The sequence below is a fragment of the Falco cherrug genome, chromosome 9 (assembly GCF_023634085.1).
Source record: "Falco cherrug isolate bFalChe1 chromosome 9, bFalChe1.pri, whole genome shotgun sequence".
Classification (NCBI taxonomy): Eukaryota; Metazoa; Chordata; class Aves; order Falconiformes; family Falconidae; genus Falco; species Falco cherrug.
This window is the reverse complement of record NC_073705.1, coordinates 32,394,150-32,414,617: the sequence shown is the minus strand read 5'-3', so window position 1 is coordinate 32,414,617 and position 20,468 is coordinate 32,394,150. Positions and strand designations below refer to the sequence as shown.

At 42.8% G+C, this 20,468-nt stretch overlaps 1 protein-coding gene across 1 annotated transcript; it reads right to left on the bottom strand.

Moving 5' to 3' along the window:
- Positions 1-1,255: 1,255 nt before the first annotated feature.
- On the bottom strand, positions 1,256-12,348 carry ACTA2 (actin alpha 2, smooth muscle). Its single transcript, XM_027797514.2, has 9 exons — positions 12,221-12,348; positions 9,445-9,616; positions 7,569-7,697; positions 6,128-6,238; positions 5,575-5,659; positions 5,322-5,483; positions 4,895-5,086; positions 2,917-3,098; positions 1,256-1,548 (listed from the first exon to the last, which is right to left on the bottom strand). The coding sequence occupies exons 2-9, from the start codon at positions 9,571-9,573 to the stop codon at positions 1,405-1,407; spliced, it is 1,134 nt and encodes a 377-aa protein (XP_027653315.1). The 5' UTR covers positions 9,574-9,616; positions 12,221-12,348; the 3' UTR covers positions 1,256-1,404.
- Positions 12,349-20,468: the final 8,120 nt, after the last annotated feature.

The window sequence follows — 20,468 nt, the reverse complement described above, 5'->3', positions numbered from 1 at the left end:
GGATCTAGCTGGAGTTAGATAAAAATATCTAGATAGAGTTAGAAGGAAAAATCATACAAAGTTATTTGCTCTTACAAGAGTTTATTTAGTGTCTGTTCCAAGAACCTCGATGACCTAAACTTTAAATAATAAGGTTAGTACAAAAAAGGTTTGGAACATGTGCTAACAGTCAGCAGCTGGACAAGATCTGGAACCCAGGGGTTATGCAGACATGGTAAATAACAGGTGCTGTTACAAAGAGCTTGTAGTTTGAAAGATAATGAGTAACAGGCAAGTGAGGTAAATTACTGAGTTTAGACAGAAAAATAGGTAACAAAAATAAATAGCATTCTTTAACCTACACAGTACTGAATACACATGGCAACAAGTTCCTTAGAACTGACCTTTCCCAGGTCTGTTTCAATGAATTATTTATTCCTATATATACTTCTAAGACAGTATTATTCTAGTTGAGTATTAGTTTTGATATATTTAAGACTATAAATGGAATCAGAAAAATCACAGAAAGAGAAAATTATCTAAATTATTTATTATTTAATCTACTTTGATTACATTACACCCCCCCAAAAAAATGTTCTGAAGAAAAAGTGTATTAAGCCAGCTTAATTACCCTTATAATCACAACATAAAAATAATAGGCTGCACTTATCTTGAGGGCATATGGTAGGAAATCATGTGTTCAATCTAACACTAGTGTTTAGATATGCTCCCAAAGGAACAGGTTTGGTTTAGGGTTTGTTTTGTTTTTTTTAAGAAAACACACTGAACTGTTGTAGTATACATCACACACCTCTAGGCCACACGTAGTAAGAGATTACCTTTCCCAGCATGACAGCTATGAATTAAGAAGCGATGTGGATAGATAATATTTCTGGGTAGAGCAGATGCAAAGGAGAGAGTGCATATGCTCATCCTGATACCAAACAGATGCTATGCTCCTTTGGTACTGGCCAGAATTTTTGAAAAATCAAGGCTGGTTCTGTTCGCAGACTAAAATGTTTTCTGAGGCTCAACTGTGAAAACGTGCAGCCTGATAGCTGAGCATTTTCTAGCATTGGTGTCACGGAGCAAAGGGTTCCCGCTTTTTCTATGAAGCCCGGCGTAGCGTAGTAACAGACCCCTGTCACGAGATGGAGCTTCAAACCCGCTGTAACGGTACCTCCACAAACGCGTGGGTTGGTTTTTTGGTTGTGGTTTGGTTTGTTTAGTTTTGGTTTTTTGGTTTTTTGTTTTAAATAGGAGCAGCAATTTCAGATCATATTTAAAATTTATTCCAAAAAATACACAGTACCGAACTAATTAGAGTAATTACGATGAAGGATTTATGGAATGAAATTATAAGAATGTATTTTCCTGAATACATTCACAGTAATACACTAAGGACACATACAAAGATAAAGCAATTTAAAAGCATTTGCGGTGAACAATGGATGGGCCAGCTTCATCATATTCCTGTTTGCTGATCCACATCTGCTGGAAAGTAGACAGGGAAGCAAGAATAGAGCCTCCAATCCAGACAGAGTACTTACGTTCAGGAGGAGCAATGATCTGTTAAAGGAAGAGCAGCATTAAGTACAATTGTCTGCTGTGAATAAAACGCATTTATTATACAAAAATACTGAAGCAGCGTATGCTGGTTTTGGCTGGGATAGAGGTACTTTTTTTCATAGTAGCTAAGATGGGGCTGTGTTCTGAATTTGTGCTGAAAACAACATTGGTAACACAGGGATGTTTTTGTTACTGGCCCTTTCTGCTCCTCACCCGCCCCACCAGCGAGGGGCTGGGGGTGCACGAGAAGTCGGGAGGGGACACAGCTGGGACAGCTGCCCCCAGCTGACCAAAGGGATATTCTGTGCCATATGGCGCCATGCTCAGCATATAAACTAGGGGGAAGGAGAAGGGAGGAGGGGGACGTTCGGAGTGATGGCGTTTGTCTTCCCGAGTTACCGTTGCATGTGATGGAGCCCGGCCCTCCTGGGGATGGCTGAACACCCACCTGCCAATGGGACGTGGTGAATGAATTCCTTGTTTTGCTTTGCTTGGGTGCACGGCTTTTGATTTACCTATTAAATTGTCTCTTATCTCAACACACAGGTTTTCTCACTTTTACTCTTCTGATTCTCACCCCCATCCCACTGGGGAGAGCGAGCAAGTGGCTGTGTGAGCAGCTTAGTTGCTGGTTGGGGTTAAACCACAACACGGTGATACTTGGTATTAATGAAAACACTGTAACTACACATGCTAGCGTCATCCCTGGCATTATAGTAAGCCAATCTGGTGCAATCAGTAAAGTTAAAGTGTAATTAATTTAAGCCCGAGTATAAATCCTCAATTTTTCTGCCCGAGTCAGGCTGCCCAGTAAGAGTAGTGCATCTGTGTATTCATCATGGCTGCATATGACAAAAGGTGATACAATTGCTCTGGAAACATACAATGACAGCTGAGGAGGGCTTGGAGCACTCTTATTGGTATAACTGATAAAAATTTTGTAAAGCAAGGAACAGAAGATTTGAAGCCGCAGAAGGAAGATGGGTTTGCCAGAGGCTCGCTTTTTCCTGTACTTACAGGCCAAGGACAAAACCAGCATTTCTACTCTCCCATCTTCATCAACTAAAAAGGGCTGAAAAAGCTCACATATAGCCCCAGAATAAAGTCTGTGCTGCTGGGTCCATGCTATTCTTCTTTGGGCATGTTAGGGCAGTTTGCAGAATTCACCATGCACAAGGAAATGAGAGGACAGAAGGCTTGCTTCTTCCAGCAAAAAAGGTACCCGGTGGTGATTATTTGCTAGAAGGCACAAACATGACTCAAAATATGTACAAAGCACGCACTTTGTAAAGCGTTGCCATGTCTCACTAGATTTCTGAGGACTTTGTACATACCAGCTCAAACAGTCTACAAATGATTGCACCATACCTTGATCTTCATAGTGCTGGGAGCCAGAGCAGTTATTTCCTTCTGCATCCTGTCTGCAATCCCCGGGTACATTGTCGTGCCTCCAGACAACACGTTGTTAGCGTACAGATCCTTTCTGATGTCTATGTCGCACTTCATGATGCTGTTGTAAGTGGTTTCATGAATGCCAGCGGACTCCATGCCTGGAGAAGGTACAGAAGAACACTGAGGCAACTCCGCACAGCAGCTTAAAACTGTTAACAAAACTGACAATGGGAACTTCAGTGTCTCTTTGGGAGACATCAGTCTTCAGAGCCATGGAAATCTGGAAAGCCATTCTGCAACTGCCTAAATTCTTTGCTTAGGAGCTCGTTAGTGTACAGCCCTCCTCTCTCCCCTTACACACACAACTCCTTAAAAAGAAAGCTGGGCGTGTGGCATAGTAAAGTTTCCACTGGGGTTTTGCAGGCAAATCTCAAATGTCTTAAGAATTCCTTATATGGTCTTAGAATCATTTGTTTTCTTTTTTTTCTTTTTCTTCTTCTTCTTTTTTTTTTTTTTTTTTTTTAAATAAAGCCAGCTCAGAGACAGAACGGTCAAAATATGCCCTGATACGTCTAAGTATGCAACTACTTTATATCTGAGCTGAAATTCTGCTGATTGGCAGAACTAACACTGGATTTCTGTGTGACCTCATTGCAAATCTGCCTTCATGGCTGTTGATTAGCAAGTCCTTGTCTTGGCTCTGCTCTGCAAACGTGATGAACCACGGATTTGGATCAATCTTTTTGAAAAATAATAGTATTGCTTCCTGCCCTCCCACCCCATTACCTCCCAGCAAGCATATTCAAACTACAGTCATAGAATCATTCAGGTTGGAAAAGACCTTTGAGATCATCCAGTCCAACTGTTCACCCAGGACTGCCAAGTCCAGCACTAAACCACGTCCCTAAGCACCACATCTACCCGTTTTTTAAACGCCTCCAGGGATGGTGATTCCAGCACCTCCCTAGGCAGCCTGTTCCAATGCTTCACCACCCTTGCAGTGAAAAAGTTTTTCCTAATATCCAATCTAAACCTCCTCTAGCACAACTTGAGGCCATTTCTTCTTGTCCTGTCACTTGTTATCTGGGAGAAAAAAAACAACCCCCACCTGCCTACAGCCCCTGTCAGGTAGTTGTAGAGAGCAACAAGGTCCCCCCTGAGCCCCCTCCTCTCCAGACTAAACAGCCCCCGTTCCCTCAGCTGCTCCTCATCAGACTTGTGCTCCAGACCCTTCACCAGCTTCATTGCCCTTCCCTGGACACAATCCAGATGCTCTTGGCCTTCTTGGCCACCGGGGCATGGTGCTGGCCCATGTTCAGCTGGCCTTCAACCAGCACCCCCAGGTCCTTTCCCACCAGGCAGCTTCCCAGCCGCTCTGCCCCAGCCTGTAGCGCTGCGTGGGGCTGGTGTGACCCCAGTGCAGGACCCGGCACTGAGGATATAACTCCATCTACTACCACTCTCTGGGCTCGGCTGTCCAACCAGCTTTTTACCCAGCCCAGAGCACACCCGTTCACACCATGAGCAGCCAGTTTCTCCAGGAGAATGCTGTGGGAGATGGTGTCAAAGGCTTTATGAAGGTCCAGGTAGACAACATCCACAGGCCTTCCCTCATCCACTAGGCAGGTCATCTTGTCGTAAGAGATCAATCCTCACGCTATTTAGAAAAGTGACTTTGTGGCCACACTTCTCATAGTAGCCAACCATATAACATACAAAATAGCACAGGCCCAATGCCAGAAGCCAGGAATAAACATGCAGGGTTTATTTTTCCTTATTGTTTGATGTGAAGTTCCCCCCACCATATTAATAGTGCTGTTCTAAAAGATTATGTGGGTGCTAGGAGGTACTTGGGTACAGGTCTGGGTGAATTAGCAGTAGGACACAACCAAAAGAAAATAAGGACTTGATGTTTATGTGCAGTTTACCAGGGCAGAACAATCATTCAACCTACCAATGAAAGATGGCTGGAAGAGGGTCTCCGGGCAGCGGAAGCGTTCATTTCCAATAGTGATCACCTGACCATCAGGAAGCTCATAGCTTTTTTCTAGAGACGAGGAAGAGGCAGCAGTGGCCATCTCATTTTCAAAGTCCAGGGCCACATAGCACAGCTTCTCCTTGATGTCACGGACAATTTCACGCTCCGCTGTCAAGAGAATTCAATCTTTAGAACAGCATTCAAGAAAGATCTAGACATGCTGACAAGTTGGAACATCTTCCGACACCCCTCCATTTTTTAAATAAATCCTCTGCTAGTCTTGCAGGGGACCTTCCTGTTGGATTCCTTCCTTCAACTGCAGAACCTATGTTAGTCCTCCTAAGGCCACTAGAAACACTGCACATTAAACAATTTTCCTCCTCAGTCAGCCATGTGTCCTTACCAGTGGTCACAAAGGAGTAGCCACGTTCTGTCAGGATTTTCATGAGGTAGTCTGTCAGGTCACGGCCAGCCAGGTCCAGGCGCATGATGGCATGTGGCAGGGCATAGCCTTCATAAATTGGCACGTTGTGGGTGACACCATCCCCAGAGTCAAGCACAATCCCTTTGAGAAGATAACACACGATGCATTCCCAGGTGCACATCAACACACTTAACTATTTCAAACGTCTGTGTCGTGTTCCCCAGAGGCCTACCTGTGGTACGTCCAGAAGCATAGAGGGACAGGACGGCTTGAATAGCTACATACATAGCTGGCACATTGAAAGTCTCAAACATGATCTGAAATGCAATTAAAAGAATTGCCTTAACGCTAGGGCTTTTAGCCTAGTTGAAGCTATTTACTGAAGGAAAGGGAGAAGATAAGATTTTCATATTTCTTGATGGTTGGTAATAACAAGGAAGGAAAATACAAAATCTAAATAAAAAAATTTTGGTCCTCTAAGACATCTCCCTGTATCTGGCCTGTACCTTTAATGTATGAATACAGATACGTGCATAGATTAAAGATAATTTTGTAATAGGCCTGGGCATAAAAACAGATTAAGATGACACAAAGCTTGGACAGACTGCAGTACTCACAGCCATTACACTGATTTCTCTAAAGTAAATGTAGTAATATGCAACTATGACAGGCAGCCACTATGCACTTTCCATCTTCCATAACCAAGAGACTGCCAGTAGCATGACTAACCGAAATGATGGAAGTTCACATCCTGTTGAATTCACAGAGTTGTAATGTAAGCTTACCTGGGTCATCTTCTCTCGGTTGGCTTTGGGATTCAGTGGTGCTTCAGTCAGCAGAGTTGGGTGTTCTTCAGGTGCAACACGGAGCTCATTATAGAAAGAATGATGCCAGATCTGAAGGCAAAGGGGCAAGCCAAAGGAAAGAAACACCATCAGCCAGCAACTCAATCACTTCCAGACAGGTATTGTGCGCCAGCACTCTGCTTACAGCCCTAGTGATAGGCTAGTAATGTTCCTCATGCAGTTCTTACTGCCTTCGTAGAGATTACCAAAGTAACCATAGAAAGAAAAGCACTCTTCTCAGGTTTTACTGCTGGTAATATATCACTTATCTGAAGGACACATAAGTTAATGAAAATAAATAGGTTATTCTTATGGCAGAACAGACAGAGCAGGACAGACGTGGTTCCAGCAACACTATTATTTCAACAATCATTGAAAGTGAAACAGTTCCAGAACAACTCTAGAATATATGCAGATCTGCATAGTAGAGTTCAATAGATAACGGGTCTCTTGAAGCATTTCGTCTTTTGGTTTGTAAAGGCCAGCCCAGGAATTCATAAAAAGAGATAAAGGCAAATGGTTTGTGAGGCTGAAAGTCAACTTGTCTTTATCACCTCCACTCAACTCGCTCCTACCAGCTATAAAAATGGGAGGCCAAGTGGACTGCCATGAAGAGGTTAATACACCAATAAGAAGTAAAACCACCAGAGACTTTCTAAAGGCCAAGAAGTTTTTTCTAAGCTTGCTTTCAAGTGGTGGTGATTAGGGACTGGTTGATATGTTAGGCATCTAAAAGGTTTTGCCTCCAAGTAAGACTACAATGCTATGAGAGTCAGTAAGTCCTGTGTGATTGCACACACTTGCAGCGTGTTGTGATGTGCTGACTGTTCCAAATAGCCCTATTTCCACAGCACAACATTAAACAGAGATAGCATCTTAGAGATTGTATCAAACATACCGACTATAACTACAAACATGGTTCTGGAAGCCTTTCATCCAGATATTGGCTCTGAAATGGATGCATTGCACTACAATATTGCTAATCTTTCAAGCATTAAAAAGTACGTATGTAAACAGTGCCCTTCACATCAGAATTACATACAAGCTTTGCAATTTTGCAGAAACAGATACCTTCATAAATTCCATTTCCTTACTAGCAAATTGAGGATATTCCTTTTCTTTCCTTTATTCCCTTCCCCACCCCCCAGTAATTAGCAAAGATTTATAGATCAGACTGGGCTCCCAATAACTATTTTTATATACTCCTAGTGATACTTCAGCCTCAAATGCACAGTAGCCTGTGCTGTTAACAAGCTTCTCATTAAAACATACTTGATAGCATGATGATTTAATCTATAAATTTAGTGTGCATTCTGTAAACATTTGGTTCAAGTAGTTCCATTTACTAGTGACACACATAAACTTTTCAAAGCTGAAATACCTTCTCCATGTCATCCCAATTTGTAATGATGCCGTGCTCTATGGGGTATTTCAGGGTCAGGATTCCTCTCTTGCTTTGAGCCTCATCACCTACATAGCTGTCTTTTTGACCCATACCAACCATCACACCCTATAAAATAACACAAATGGAGTTAGCATCTCACAGAGAAGTGTCACAAAGTAGACAGAACATCAGCTGTGAAATAAATCCAGTCACCAGTTACACTAGTTGCAAAATACTTTACAAATACAAATGAATGGAGAATTCCTTATTGCTCTTTAATTGCCAAAATTAAAAGTTTAATTCACGTTTCCACTAGGGTTTATGGAAACTGTAATTTTCATACATGTATTACATGTATGTAATTGTAAAAATGAGTCGGGGGGTGGTGGGTGCCATGCTGGGTGGGGGGTGGGTGGGCCTTCCTAGGCCGGCAGGCGAGTCTGGGGGGCGGTGGGTGCCGTTGTGGGTGACATACATTAACCCCCCGACATACATTACATACATGAATGTAATAACAATCCATACAGTTACAATGCTAAGTAAGTGGAAAAAATAGGGTTGTTTTAATGTTTGTTATTATCGAGGGATGAACTGTCTGCTAAGCTATAATGAAGCAGAGTAAAAGCAGAAAGTGATGCTGTGCCATCTAAGGGTCAGGATGGAGCAATACACACCTTATATTTCCCAAGGCTTAAATTCCAACAATTTTAGTCTTTTTGAACACTATAATATTGTCATTAGAGACAGACAATTTAAACCTACTGGTACATGCTTCTTTTTTAAGGTATTTTCATGGATCCTGTAGAAATGGTCCATGTTCCAGAAGCTGGAAACTACTCTGGATACACACTAGTCTCTGTGTTGAAGTCAGAAACACTGAGGAAAAAACAGTATAAAGTCGGATGCTTTGAGCGCATAATACACTTACCAGAACTTAGTCATTACAGAGTCCAAACCTTGGCATCTCTAACTCTCCATCTCAAAAACAGGCAACCTGGATTTGCAATTTTTTAGAGGGTGCCCCTTCTCTTAAGGGACTAATACTATCTGTGATACATGATCAGGAAAGAAAGGTTCTAGAAATCTGTACTTGTTTCCACTGTTACTGTATGGCTTGGTTTTGAACAATTAATATCATTTACACTATCTACAGAAGCTGGCATTTGAATATGTTTTTTTAATTATGGTAATGCCCAGAGGCCCCAGTTAGACCTTCAGCCCCAGCTGCTATACTGGCAGGCAGACATTTCTCCAGCTCTGAAGAACTTAAAAAGCATTTGCTGGGTATATAAAGTTCCGGATCTTACAACCACTTTACCTCTTCCCACTTCACCAGGGCCTCAGACGGGCACAGAGGCAATTAGGTGGATTAGTTTGTTGTAGCCTGGCCAAGCTGCTCTAGTTCATGGTAATGATGATCTAGCTCAGAAACTCTCCATATTTAACAGCTTGGATAATAAATGTATTTTGCAAATTATTAAAATTGAGCGGAATGCATCGTATACTCAACTGTAAACCTTGAAGCTAAAGAAACTCAACCCTAGACAGGTGCCTATTTGTGATACAGCTAAATTAATAAAGCCAGGAAGGTTATTAGGAAACTGACTGAAAACTTCCTCCTCCTCCAGTTTTTCACTCATCACCTATCATCAGGTTTCAGAGCAGTCAAAATTTTCACAAGGCAAGACACCTGCTTTGACTCAGGTGAGTGCAACGTTGGACTCATTCTGCCTGTAAATACCATGTTACACTGATCACCCAGGGCTGGGCTAGCCCCAGAGACAGGAAAAGGCAGTCCTGGGGCGGATTGCTGGGGATGGGGCAGCAAAGCCTTCTACAAGCCCAGTATGGAATAAGCAAAGCAGTTCATCACCTGGTGCCTGGGACGACCCACAATGGAAGGGAACACTGCTCTTGGAGCATCGTCCCCAGCAAAGCCGGCTTTACAGAGTCCCGACCCATTGTCACAAACAAGGGCAGTGCTGTCCTCTTCCTCACACATCTTCTACGTCAACGTCCTCAGGCTCTCCAGACAGAAAACAGCCCTATGAAAACAGCAGAAAAGGGTTTAAAAAAAATATAATACAACCAACCAAAACCAAACCCCATACTCTGGTAGCAGAGCCACCTTTGAAGACAGAGATGGCTACATGAAAGCAACCAGCCCCAGCAAAGGGAGGTACGGCAGCAGATGGGCAATTACAAGGCCTGCGGGGCCACAGGAGGGAACATGCCGCCTTTTGAAATCACAAGAGGTTTCAACCACGTCTGCTGGAGGGCTGTATGCACTAGAGATTATCTAGGGGATTACACGGGAAACTTCCAGTCCTGTGGCACGGGCAGACAGACCAGGGAGCAGCAAATGTTCATCTAAATTTGGTCACAGAAATCCACGGCTGCGGGTGGGTGTAAGATAAAAGCGAATGCTAGACTGACAGCTGCAAACACAAAGATCCCTTTGCACTGGATTCAGCACAACTTGCCCCACTTTTCTATCACCCTGGCAAAATCCTGACATATGTGGAAAGCTGTCAAAGGTAGGAGCACTTCAGACTTCCCCGTTCAGTCTTGGGCTTCCCAATAACTAGTCACATTAAATGCTATGAACATACCAGGGTGCTTTGCAGATGCAGATATTAACCCACTGGATGAAGATGGCCAATTAAGTTTACATTTAACCTCTTAAAAGAGAAGAAATGCTCCCAATTAAGGGGGAGGATAAGAATAAAGAAAAAAGCCTATTCCAGCCCTCCCTTAGTTACTCAGAAAAAACAACTTTACAACGAAGTCAGGGACAGTATGTAATTTAAAAACAGGCCATAGAGTATGCTCTAACATCATTTCAAAGCACCTAATAAACTGTATTTGTAAAGTAGCAGACTAATTCATGTTGGCTCCTTGTCTCAGTAAAAAGAAATTGTTTTCCTCCCCTGGCAACAGGAAGATAATACGGATAATAAAAATGCTTTGAAGGCTTTGTATTAAAGTCAAATAGAGAAACAAGCACTGAATACCAGGGCTCAAGAAGAACTATTTGCTCACAATTTATAGCGTGGTAGGGAATCACTTGGCTAGCTGTGAGCCTGGGCTTCCATGCAGAGTTCAACAAACTGTAATGTGTTAACAGCTAAAGGAGATGGCTGTCATCCACAGACCAGCTGGCTCCACATGCAGCCTCCAAAAACTTCTGCCACAGGAGTGCAGAACAGAGTGGCAACGGGCTCAGCAAAAGCCATGGCCAACGAGCAAGGAAGCCCCCAATCTGTTTAGGCTCTACAATGGACGGAACAAGCATGGACCGTTCTCCAGAATCCTTCATTTGAATTCCTGTGTCTCTCCCCAGCCAGGGAGCCACAAGAGACAGCTGCAGCCCCACTCCTGCAGGCTGTGTGGGCATAGCTTCCAGGAGAAGACAAGGACAGGGAAATCCTAACTTGATGTAGTCCAGATATTTTTTCTTTATTATTGGGAAAGGAAAGTAGGTTGCAATTGTTATTAAGCTCCTGGGAAAACAGGCTCTTTATATTCAAACATTTACTGAATGGGGTACAATTGTTATCTAACATGAATGAACGGGCTGGTTTGGACAAACCATTTCCTAATTAGGAAATAGGCTTTTCAGGCGTCTGTTTTTGGAACAGAGTTCGAGGTCAGGGGGGTTGCTCAAACCAATGCAGCTAAATGCCAAAAATCACTTGGGGGAGGGGAAAGAAGGGGGCAGGAAAGGCTACATTTCTGAGCTTAGTGGACTCTAAATGAAAACCATATTTAGTAATAAAGCACAAAAAGTTGAAAAATCAAAGTTAAATGATTTCAGACAAGGGTGCTCTGCTGCCAGCCAGTGAGTTACAGCTCAGGACTGCCATGGCATACAGTAGCAACATCTTACAACAGCAAATGCCACTCAGTACTGTGGAAGAACGGAAAATTTTCTCCCAAGTAATTAATATGGTACTTAGTCTCTTTCTTCTACCTGCTTTACATCTAAAGATAACCAAGCACCTTACCAATCTTCAAAATAAACTACTAAGAGAACTCCAGCCCCACAAGAAAATACTGCGTGCAGCCTGTTCCTTAATGAAATGTTTGGCATTTTACAGAACAGTAGTTTCAAATAAATGGAGGCAAGGATGAATACACACACATCATCATTGTACCCCATTAGACACCGCCAATTCACACACTTCCAGCTCTTCTCACAGACACATTCCCCAAAACACTCACGTCACCTTACAGAGTTAACAGCACTGAACCAATCCTGTTGAGAAACACCACTACATACCCCTTCAGGAACTCAGTTCTGTCTCAGACTAACACCCCGAGGTCACACGGGTTCATTTAAACACGAATACAGCTATAATTCCATCTGTGGCATTACACAGACTGTGTCTGTATACAATTGCTGAAGTGCTGGTGGAATCAGCAAAATCATCAGGCAGAACTTTTCTTTCCCTTTTAGAAACATTATAAAATCAAGACAACTCAGTAAAGATATTACAAGCATTTTATCAATTACATTCTAATAAGTAAGTTTGCTTAAGCAAGCTACAGCACAGCAGTACATCCTCCTGAATAGCTTGCATTTGACATTGTTTAACTGAAGTCCCCCAGCAATCTGTAAATCACGCTACTGGTTCAGTGCCACTTACCCTGACAGTGCTTGGCTGGGGATAGCTGCTCTGGGATGGTGCACTCCGTATCTGAAAGCTCCGGGGTTATATAGCCCCTTCAGCTCTTCTCCTCCCACTAGCCTCCCAAACAAGGAGCAGAGACAGACAGAGACAGGGCTGAAGTCTCTAACCAAACCATATAGGGACCTTATTACAAAAAAACTCTAATCTGTGTGGCCACAGGCCCTGGGTCTCTTCCACAGCATTCCAGCATAGAGCTCAAGAAACAGGAGGAGGCTTTCAGCTGTGCAAGATAAACACTCTAAAACTTCAGGGGAGTTGCTAAAATACAGAGATGAAGTGTGCCCACAATAGACACCCTCTGGCAGAAGGAGCATAAGTTCAAACAAGAGAGGTCCAGGCCTCCAAGAGGCAGAATGAGAAATTGGAAGAGCAGTCATTTACAATAGGGAAAGTGTTTTTAAAGAAACACTTTGCTTTCATTAAAGGTTGTGACAAAAAACAATGAAAACATTCCTGGCAAGCTAAACAGCTGCTGAATTTTGATACAAAGTCTCTTTAAAAGCTTGGCATTTTGCTTGTATGCTAAATATTGCCCATGGACTTAAGGGTAGTGGGAAAAGTACTTGTTGTTGTATAGGGTTCACAGTGAAGTCTTTGAAGGTTGTGAAAATGTTCTGTTAAAAAGATTGCTGTGACCACCTTTGCATTGCAGTGGGTTTGGATCCATTCTGTTTGTCAGCTTACTTTTAAAACCCTAGGACCTGCAGGCCGGCATCGCCCTAATGCTATCCCACCGATGGCAACAAGTCTGGATTGTCATAAACTCACATCTCAAATTCTTCGTAATCAAGTTGTTGAAGTTTGTTGTGTGAATCCAGTTAGCTTTTCCGTTGAACATATTTTTAGCAAAAAAAGCAAGGGTTCTCACTGTAGAAGCTATTTTCAGCACAAGACTGGACTTTTACAGCTGTAGCCAGCTGTTCTATGGACAGGCTCATTCTAGTGAAGCAGCCCTTTCACAGTCAACAATATTTTGTCATTAAGTTTGTACTAAAGACCAGAAATCAGCATCTCTATACTCCAATATTAAACCATTACAAGGGCAAAACTGCTCTACACACAAAACCCAAGAAGGATGTCAGAATCCAAGTGAGAGCCTTGCTTTGTGAGTCTTGTTACAACAGGGAGGGAGGGGCATCATGTGTTTGCTTACAGAGTGCTTGCTGCCTAATCGAGTAGCCTTAATGCAAGAAAGTCTCCCATAAAAGCACAGTGGGAGTTTTTCTGATGTGGAGATTTAAGGATTAGGCCACTAGTAGATAGCAGATAGGCAGAATTATGGATTGAAGACCAAAAGGAATTTAACTTTTAAGGAAAGGAACTTTTAAGGAATGTAACTGCCTTTGAGGGTCAGAAACAGAAGCTAACAAGTGCTGGAACATGAGCTATGCAAAAGCTATTTATTATTTCACTTCCAGCATTGAGGCAAAAGATAAGAAATCTTTTTTTTTAAAAAAAAAAAAACAACCACCACAAAAGGAAAAAGCCTACCAAGGTAAGCAACTTAAAACAGAGGATATAAATAGATCTCTTTTGCATATCTCAAACTGACACTCAAAGGACAGTCAAAACAAATGTCTTTGTTTTCAAACACTCAAAAACATAGCTGAGAAAAATCATGTACCTTGCATAGAACCTATGGTATTAGATCAGGGAACTCAGGTCAAAGGGAATGAGAATTTCACAGAGCAGAACCCTTTGCTGCAGTATCATGTCTGATTTTGATAAATCATCAATTATCTCCTAGACTGGAGGAAACAATCCAAGTTTTTCAGAAGCATCATCTATTGCTACTCCTTGGAAATACCAAGACTGGGACAAAGATCCAGAAGAATCCAAACTCTTCACCTTAATGAGGAGAGGTTCACGCTCCCAAAAGAGCTTACTGGTGATGATGCTATAGTGGATACGGTACATATGAGGTTGCAGAGCCAAGGAAACAACCCTTCAGTAGAACTGGTACACCATTCACACCGCACCTGAGCATAGCTACAAATATCAGCAACAGTTTTCTGCAAGAGGACTCCGTGGATATTATAGGAGGCAGTGGCCACACAGATACCACAGATACCTTCACACCTCTGTTAAGCTTCATCACAATACCTGTGAACTTAGCCTGGTGCGTACCACAATTACTGGTGGTGGCAACGATGGCAGCAGCAGCCCCGTGGCTGCTATGTGGAACGGTTACTTGGGTGGGGATCGCACATCACCTTACACATCACGGGCAGCAAAGACACGGGAATCCTAGCTTTCAGGGTGCTTATGAAAAACATTCCACTGACAGAGTCTCATTCAGAGCAGGCAGTTGTTACAGTGATAATAACAAGACACCAGTTGTTTGGAGGGACCTATCATATGGATAGTTGTTAGAGACAGGGCTACACAGACTAGAAGGGAGAATTAAGCTCAGAGGCTGACTCAGCACTAGTGATGGGTACGCACGAACAGCATGGGCAAAACGCAGAGATGCTGCACGGCCGTGCCTCCAGCACCCCACGGAGAGACGGCATTCCGTAGGCAGCTCAGCTCTGGGGCGTTACGTTACAGAAGCTGCTGGGAAAGGAAGGCAGGCAGGCAAACAGGTGAGCTATGCAAGGAAATTAGGTCAGTCTGGCTCAAGGGACATCATGGAGTACAGCTGTTTCCTTTCTTTTTATGATTCCATGCATAAGTTATGATCACACACATTATTACTACAGATAAAAAACACATGGGCAAAAAATTACATTAGTTGTTTACACTTTTTTTTGTCAGCAACATAGGTCACTGCCAGAGGGGTAGGGGAGACGGGGAGAATGCACTTGGCATGAGACAGGAATAAGAACCTAACAAACCAAGCCTTCTGAGAACGAAACCTAAACGCTAGGGATCAAACCTCTGAACCCTGCTCTGTAGCCACAGACACATAGCAGCTTAGCCCAAATATATATATAATTTTTTGCAAGAAAAAGAACACAACACCATTCCTGAAAGCAGTTTAACTTCCCCCTGGAGGTTACTTATTAACCCCTTTCTGCTGCCTATCTTTCAGTATTTATCCCACCCATGTGTACAGAAACCGCCACAGCAAAATTTGCTTGATGTGTCTATACCCTGAGTTTCTAGTTCTTTTGTTGTATCCATAGCCAAAACCTATGTCTTTTATTTGGCTTCCCCTGAGAACTTCTCTGTTTGCCCATGCTAAATGCTTTTGCAGTCTCCACCACAGGAGCACATCCAGAGTATGATCAGAGAAAAGAAAATAAGAAGAAAAAGTAATTTTGTCTCTTTCTTTCATACCCTTTTCCCAGATCTTTTTATAGTGATACTAGCAAAGCTCCAACATACATTGGGAACTTCCCTATTGACTTCAAGCATCTTTCAAGTTAGCAGTGGAAACTCTTAGCTACAAGTTCCTTAAGCTCTTTCTTTTTCAGTAACTCATGCAGATTGGACACAAAATGTGCTTGGGACTCCGCAGCAGCCGCAGCACAGCCACCATGCCTAGGGAACGGGCTTCAGCTGGCCTGAAGAATGCCAGCTCGGAGGCCACGCACCAGTTCGTAGATGCCATACTTTTTTGATAAAGGAGGGCAGAAGCTGTAGACTTATCCCAGCTGCTATAGAAAACCGGGAACAAAGTAACCCCTTTGCTCATAACATTACAAGCCATTACTTTATAAGGGAAAACAACTGAAACGTGTGTGGAGACCTTCCTGCCTACATCCAATCGGCTGGTTAGGAATGAGGCTCTGCTAAATATGTCTCTGGCTCCCTCTTATTTGGGGATTCCTTTCATCTTCGTAGCATTAGCAGAATCTCTGAATGTTTTGGTTTGTCTGGCTTCAGGCCCTCTCCTCTATCTCATTGATAGGCTTTACACTTCCCTACCCCTTGTTTTGAGAAAGACGGGAATAAATAAGCTTTAGGGAGCAGAAAGTCTCTCTAATAATCTGACTCATTGCAGCTGTCACACAGTAAGCATCTGTAAAGTGTCAGATTAACCATAAGCTGTCAGACCCATAAACTAGCTTTCTCTGCGATTATCAGGCTCTTGCACTGGTCTCTAACAACTGAAACAAAATGGCTGTAATAATTCTCAAATATAGCAGTTTTCAACCCACAAAGTTTGGGAAATAGCTTTGCCAGTGCTGTTCAAGAGCCTGAGGATAGAGTTTGTCTTCTGAGCCTCTTGATTAAGGTGATGAAGCATGTTAATTCAAAATTTTCCTTCACCTTCTTGACAAGTTATCTTCCTCCATGGTAATGTGGTAAAGTTATCCCTCATCCAAAATCAAATGAATGTATTCAAAGTAAAAATGAGCTAATGGTTTTCTCCCCGTCCTTCTTAGATAAATAAACAGAACATAAGAATGAGCCCTGCTGGGTCAGGCTGATATCCATCTAGCTCAGTATCCTGTCTCTGAGATTTCCTGAGAGTAGATGCTTAGGAAAGAAACGGGACGCCTGCAGTGATATTTTTTTTTCCTAAATCCTTTCTGCTTCCTTATGTGCAGCGTAAGGATTTCTTGATACAGGAATTTGTACCTATATCTTCATGCATAATAGCTGCAGACAGATTTTTCCTCCGTAAATTTGCCTAATTTAAAAGACATAGTTTTAGAGATAGAATGCCCTCCATGATCCTCCATGGAAATAAACTCTACATTTTATCTGCAAGGCAGCTCTCATAGCTCACACTCCAGCTGGAGTAGATGTGCCTGATGTTAGAAGGAAAACATCAAATATATATCAGAAGGATAGTTAAAGGAACACTATCTTTATACCACGAGCTGCAAATCCACCGGAGATCCTGGATAAGCCCTCAGGCCACTGGCCAAGGTTGAGCTCTGCCTCACTGCATAAACTCCTAGCAGCACCTCAGTAGCTTGTTGGCAGTTCAGGCAGATGTATCTGTCCTAAACAACACTGTAGACAAGGCTTCACGATAATGTTACATTGGCACAGCTCCTCAGAGCTAAGAGAGAACAGTTTCCCCCAGATGATCATCGGATCCTCTCCAGTAACATGCTATCTAAATTTGTCAAAACATAAAATAAATTTTCCCACCCTATCACTGCGGAAAACAAGCCCTGTACTCCTAAGGAAGCCCAACCTACGTGGCACGTGCATAGGGCAGGCAGAGCACAGGGGTCCTTCCTCCGCTGTAACTTCCAAGCTCCCCAACCAACATATTCCCAGACTAACAGCAATAAGGAGACCAAGTTCCCACCACGTTTTTTGGAAGCGGTTGCCCTGTTATTATCTCACCAAAAGAAAGGCTTCAAGATGAGCTTGTACATAATGAGAAATCAGATTGTTCCCATCAGAGGAATTTGTTGGAAGCAGGTTTCATAAGGCTGTCACTTACAGATTAAACCCGTGGACTCTGCATGCCTAGTTGTATCACACAACTTCACAAGCTCAAGTGCCTGTATCAGCCAGTTTGACTGGCCCTCCAGCAAACAGTGAGGAAAAGGACCTACTTACTCAATTTTGTGATTTTCTGTAGTGCCAGTTACACTTTTTGTGACCAACACAGCTTCCTTGCTCATGGGCTGTGGATGATGGCACACTGTGGAGCTCCTCTTGCCACAAATGTCAACAAGCAGGTACCTGCCTCTGCACGTAGCCCAGCCCTGGTTCCCAGCCCCTTTCCCCTGGCGCTCGGAGCTGTTAGGTGTCGCTGCCGGGCAGGGCAAGTAGACATGGCCCTGCTGCAACTTCCTTCTCTTCTGTATGAGCCACTCAGCACAACCTATAAACAAACTCCTGAAAGCACAGCTGACCTATTTTTTTTTTAAGCCTACAGAAGAACCACTGTATCACAGTGAAGGAAGGAGCACTATGTTGCAATAAACTGAAGAATGTACAAAAAATACAAGGGAAAATCTACAACCTGTGTAAGTAAAGTGAACACACACTTTAAAAAATACCTTAGGATAAAAGGAAACACGCTTTTAGAACTGGCATGCCATCATATGAAAGTATATGCTGTTATATGGAATATTAAAAAATAACGTGGCAAATGCAAACCTACTTAATACATGCGCATTTTCACACCAGAAAAAAAGTCAGATACCAATGCAAAGGATTGAAAAACAGTTTGGGATTTTCTGTTTCAATTCCATTGCAGGAGGGCGTGAAAAGAGCCAGCAGGAAAGCTGGGCATGCATAGTGCAGCAGATTTGGATAGCCTGCATCCATCCAGGTGTTCCAGAGAGCAGGCCAAAGTGCCTCCAGAACAATTAATACTTATTTTCATTAGTCCTTAAAAATGCTAAAGGGGTTTTCCTGAAACAGGGAGAAAGGCAGCTTAATAAAAGTTTCAAGCACGTAATGGCAAGAAGGAGCTGATCACAAACTTGCCAGATGAATGCACCACTCCAAGTCAAACTATTGCAGCTGCCAATACACAATCCAAATAATAAAAAATAAGAAGATAATATAATAAATGCTGCTGAATAAGGCTTTATAAAAATTACTTCTTGTCAAACTTATTTTCAGAAATATTACAAAGGTAGTTGTAAAAGCCTTCTAAAGCCTTTCAGTTCTTAAAACATGGAATAATTAAAAATAAGGCAAATGCAGGATCGACCTATGCAGAGTAGCATGAGAACTGTCTAGCAAAGTCCCTCAGCACAGCAGCACAGGGAAATCACTGCTGAGCGGGTGGGATTCTGTGGGACCTTCCCTACCCATCATTGCCTATGCACCTTAATGCCTTTATCAGCAATCTGAACAATAACATAAGTTACGGATAAATGTCACAGATAAAGCGTGTGTGTGTGTGTGTTTATAGCTTACTACAATCTGCTTTATAGATCTAGGATAAAACTGAGCCCTCCCCAACAGAAACCTGTTTATAATATGAATTCTTGAGAAAACCCTTTGCATCTCTGACCTGTGCAAAAGGATGCCTACCCCCATCCATCGCACTTTTGCCGAGTATCATTTTGGTTGGTTGATGAAGACAAAGTGCAGACAAACACACCCAGCAAAGTGGTGCCTAAGTCACCACAGGCTGCAGGAAGGACAGGACTTGACCGGTGCTCTGCCCTGCCCTGTGTGGTGTCAGCCTGCCTCTGTGTCACCCGCCTGCACACATCCTGGCTGCTGCTTGGGCCTGGAGGACCCTCCTGTTATCTGCAGTGGTGCTACAGGAGACTGACAGCCGATGATGGTTGGTCACTTAGCCAGGAGGAACTCGGCACACAGCTGCTACACGTGCTCTAGCACACTCAGTTTATAAAGCCTCTCCCCAAATAAACGATGCTTCAGTCTCACAAGAAGACTGAAGCAGGCAGGTTTTTTGCTTCTGCTTTGCAGATGCATCTTAGTTACGTAAGGTAGTTTCTTCTTCCTCTTTCTTACAGACAGTCATAAGAAGTAGGGAAAAGTACAGATAATATGCCATTTTTGTTTAATAATTTGGGTGGTTTTCTGAAAGCGTACCAGCATTTTCCAGCCAAATGTAGGGTTTTTTCCTCTTCCACTGAAAGTTTTTTAGATGCCCACCTTTAACTGTTTGCTCAAATTCTTTATCAAGGAACATTTCCTTTTATAACTATAGGAGAGACTTAGATACACATTTCTGAAACAAACAACCATAATTCAGAAATAAGGAAAACCACAGAATTCTGTGAAACTGTTGCTCATTCCACCCTATTTCAAGACCGACTGTTGTATCAATGGCCTTGTGGGGGATGAAAACTGTCAGGACTCAGGTCTAATCTGCCTATAGCCCAGCTGGAGAGTTCTCCAACCTCAACTGCTTTTTGATCCATTTCTTGACCAGGATAAGATCACCGATACTATCCTGTATTGCACACACGCTTACAGTGTGCCCATAGGGACCGGTACTGTGCTGGACACACATCTCCATACCACAGATGGGAGGCTAACATCTGCCTGGTTTCACTGCGGTTTTCGGGACTGCAGATTCGTGTTCTGTTCTTCTTGCAAGTCAGTAACTGCACTAAATAAAAGGCAAGGGTTTGCAGAACTATGGTTTCTACCATGTTGTCTGTCCTGTAAGTACTTCCCAGGTTTCTTTTTCTTTCAATTCCTTGCTACTAACTTCTTGAATTGACATAGTAACTCCTTTCACTGTTGCAAAACACTGTTGCCCAAGGATCTTGAAAATGCCTGGACAGTTTCCAGATCAGAATTACATTCAACTCTTTCAGCTTCCTAATTAGAGCCTGTTACTTACTGCATT